At 32.5% G+C, this 2,965-nt stretch overlaps 1 protein-coding gene across 1 annotated transcript; it reads left to right on the top strand.

Moving 5' to 3' along the window:
* Nucleotides 1–398: 398 nt before the first annotated feature.
* LOC116170912 lies at nucleotides 399–2,738 on the top strand. The gene is made up of 7 exons (XM_031487466.1): nucleotides 399–507; nucleotides 564–694; nucleotides 1,017–1,275; nucleotides 1,327–1,430; nucleotides 1,485–1,695; nucleotides 1,756–1,974; nucleotides 2,033–2,738. Exons 2-7 carry the CDS (start codon nucleotides 569–571, stop codon nucleotides 2,113–2,115), a joined length of 1,002 nt encoding a protein of 333 aa, XP_031343326.1. The 5' UTR covers nucleotides 399–507; nucleotides 564–568; the 3' UTR covers nucleotides 2,116–2,738.
* The last annotated feature ends 227 nt before the right edge of the window (nucleotides 2,739–2,965 follow it).

Here is a 2,965-nt window from a genome sequence, read left to right as displayed (position 1 = left end):
ATGTACAACCTATACCTACAACTTTATAGGTTAGGTATGGCATTTGTTATTATTCCTATTATTTATTTATGAAACAATAATGTATATAATGCCAGTAGGTCATTTTATGTGGCAAAAGATTTTCGAGTAAATACAAGTCTAGTATTTTCTAGGGGGAATGTGACAAACAATTAATAAAACAATATCGATATTGTATCTTGAGCATTCCTCCGATTCCTGCTTAAGAGTTATACGACCCCATTAATGAAACATAATTGTACAGAATAGGGCTCATAGTACTATTTTTTCTGTTTCTGTTTTTCAGTGACGCTTCGAGTTTAAACAATATTAGAAGATGTATGCATATGTCATCTTCGAAGAAGACAATGTGCCACTTGTCGTGTCTATTATTAATTAATGACATAAAATTTAAAAATTCAACTTACGAAAACTATAATTCGGCAAAAACGTACAAAGTAAAATATACCGATGGTCATTTTTATAAGGCTTTTATCATCGCAGTAGCGGGTAAGTTCCATAAAAGCTTGATTGGTTTTGTTGTTAGTATGAAGGTATTTGTTTAGAAACAATGGAAGAGGTCAAAATGAAAGCCGAGGAGAAGCGTATTCGTTTGCCTGCTGCCAAACTGAGGGAGTTAAATGTTGCAAACGATGAGATTAGTTCATCGGACAATGAAAATATTCCTCTTAATACAGTGCGAGCAATAGTATTATTACACAATATAGAAAATAAATATTGAACATTACAAGAAAGCATCAAACAGTCTCTGGAAATATGAACGTAGTCTCAAATTACTAATGTTGTTACACCATGCTTTACTACATTCACATTGCCAAAGAGTCGTTTATGTTTTTTTTTAAATTATATAATATACGATATAATACAATGCGATCAAATATGAGTTGCAGTCGCGTCGCCTTTGGAATTTTTGTTTACATGGGAAATCATATTTAACTTGAACTACCAAAGGCGACTTCAATGTCATTCCTTTTTTGATCACCTGTTACTTTATTCAGATGGAACGAAATTCCACAAAAAAACAAAAGAAGAGTCAGGAGAGAGCATACCAATTAGAAAATTATCACAAAATAATGAAGTCTGTGTCAAATCAAGAAATGCCCATGGATCTGCCAAATACTATGGAAAGTAAAAATTGGAAAGAAAAATATGAAGAATTAAAAAAAGAAAACAAAGCATTAACGGAAGAAGTCCAAAAGTTAAAGGAGCTAAATATTAACTTACAAGAGGAGGTGATAGCAAAATTTAAAAGTATAGGTAAGAATGTGAAACATCTTCACCAAGATAAAGTAATCTGTCATTATATAGACTTCATGCAAAATCCGATTCCACCAATGGTAACTATGGACAGCCAAGAAACTTCCAAACCGATCCCCGATGATGTTCCAGTGGGCGGACTATATGATGGCCAAGTAAAAGTGTTTCTCATATACTTATGACAATTTTATAAAAACTAATTGTTAAAGATTCACATTGGACGAGGAGAATGGTTACCTGTAGCCATTTTTAATATGTGTATGGCAAAAAAAAAAGATTCTATCTTTATCAAAGAGATTGCGTGTTCCTTATTTTCGCCAGACGTATTATCTACATCATCAGTGACTGGTCAACCTGGTAATAAGACCTCAAATCCTGCCAAGCCTGCATTAGACCCCACCAAACTTCTTGCAATTGAAGGTAATTGGTTAATATGTAGATTAATCATTTGAATACATGTTTAGGAATGTCACTCCGTAGATATACTCCAATTCAGAATGTTTCAAAGAGGCGATACCCCTGATCTAAAAATTATCAGAAACTGTGTCCATAAACACGTTCGTGATAAAATTCAGGACCTCATTAGACCACCAAGGGCGTCAAAATCCAAAAAATTAAATAGTCAGAGCAACCCTCAGCATAGATTGTCACCTGAGGAACCTCAAGTAGTAGAAGAGCATGTGCAGGATGCAAATATGGGTATGTTAAATATGATTTTTTTATCTTTAGTACTAATACACCTTTTTATCATTTCTAGAAATTGTTGTGCCTAATACCTTTATCACTGAAAATGCTGTAGTCCTAGTAGATGAGTTAGGAGTTGAAATTGGCCATATATAGTAACGATCAAATTTATTGAATTTCTACTACATTTGGGAATTCACAAATAACTTTTGTTTTACCAGTATCAATAAAAATACATTTAGATTCGTAGTCAGACATAGATATTAGTAGTAATTCATAGGTACTCTCTTTAACATAAAACATATGATTTAGTGTAACTTGCCCACAAATGTATGGTTGTGTGTGTAATTTTTTAACTAGCATAAATGCTTTTTCCTTGTAAAGGATAAATTCTAAAATCTCAACAAAATCTTGGCATTTTGTTTTTATAACAGCGTTACATTTTTTCGATACATTCATGTAATCATTGCTATGAAGCATAGTGTTATTATACACACATCTCTTGTAAATAAAACCATTTTCAGGTACATCAGTTTTCAGGCTATGAAGATCTTCGAAATTGTTAGTTCTTAAAAATTTTAATTTCGTTATCATTTCACTGGCATTTATAAGAGACGCTTTTCCTAACAAAATGCTTTCACCTGCAACAGTCTTTCTTTTGTAATGCCTTTTGTGGCCCACAATTAGATTATTACAGAATATAACAGAATTTTCATTAATAACGTTATTACTTTGAATACGAGGCACAAATGTATTAAAATTATATAATTTCTTAGCAATTTGCTTTCCAATTCCTTTAGGTCCTTTGATTTGCTTTTTAATATGAAAAATTCCTGACTCAAAAGGGAAAGTGCTGTTACACCAAAGTGGGCCTGTTTTTTTTACACAAACAGGTAAGTGCAACATTGTATGCATGTTAAAAGTCATTGCTTCGGGACCGTAATATTCGTTCGCTTGTTTTACAAATAAGAATAGGAGCTCTTGTGCTATATCTATTTCTGAAGGC

This window comes from Photinus pyralis, unplaced genomic scaffold (assembly GCF_008802855.1).
Source record: "Photinus pyralis isolate 1611_PpyrPB1 unplaced genomic scaffold, Ppyr1.3 Ppyr1.4_LG5, whole genome shotgun sequence".
Taxonomy (NCBI): domain Eukaryota; kingdom Metazoa; phylum Arthropoda; class Insecta; order Coleoptera; family Lampyridae; genus Photinus; species Photinus pyralis.
Note: the sequence above shows the minus strand (reverse complement) of the source record. Positions and strands in the feature narration are given on the sequence as shown.

Bases quoted from the DNA above. Each gene is read 5' to 3' on its own strand.
- LOC116170912 (XM_031487466.1), top strand. From the start codon at position 569: ATGGAAGAGGTCAAAATGAAAGCCGAGGAGAAGCGTATTCGTTTGCCT. The intron at 1,696-1,755 runs GTAATTGGTTAA...GTCACTCCGTAG, and splicing joins CAAACTTCTTGCAATTGAAG to ATATACTCCAATTCAGAATG. The intron at 1,975-2,032 runs GTATGTTAAATA...TATCATTTCTAG, and splicing joins TGTGCAGGATGCAAATATGG to AAATTGTTGTGCCTAATACC.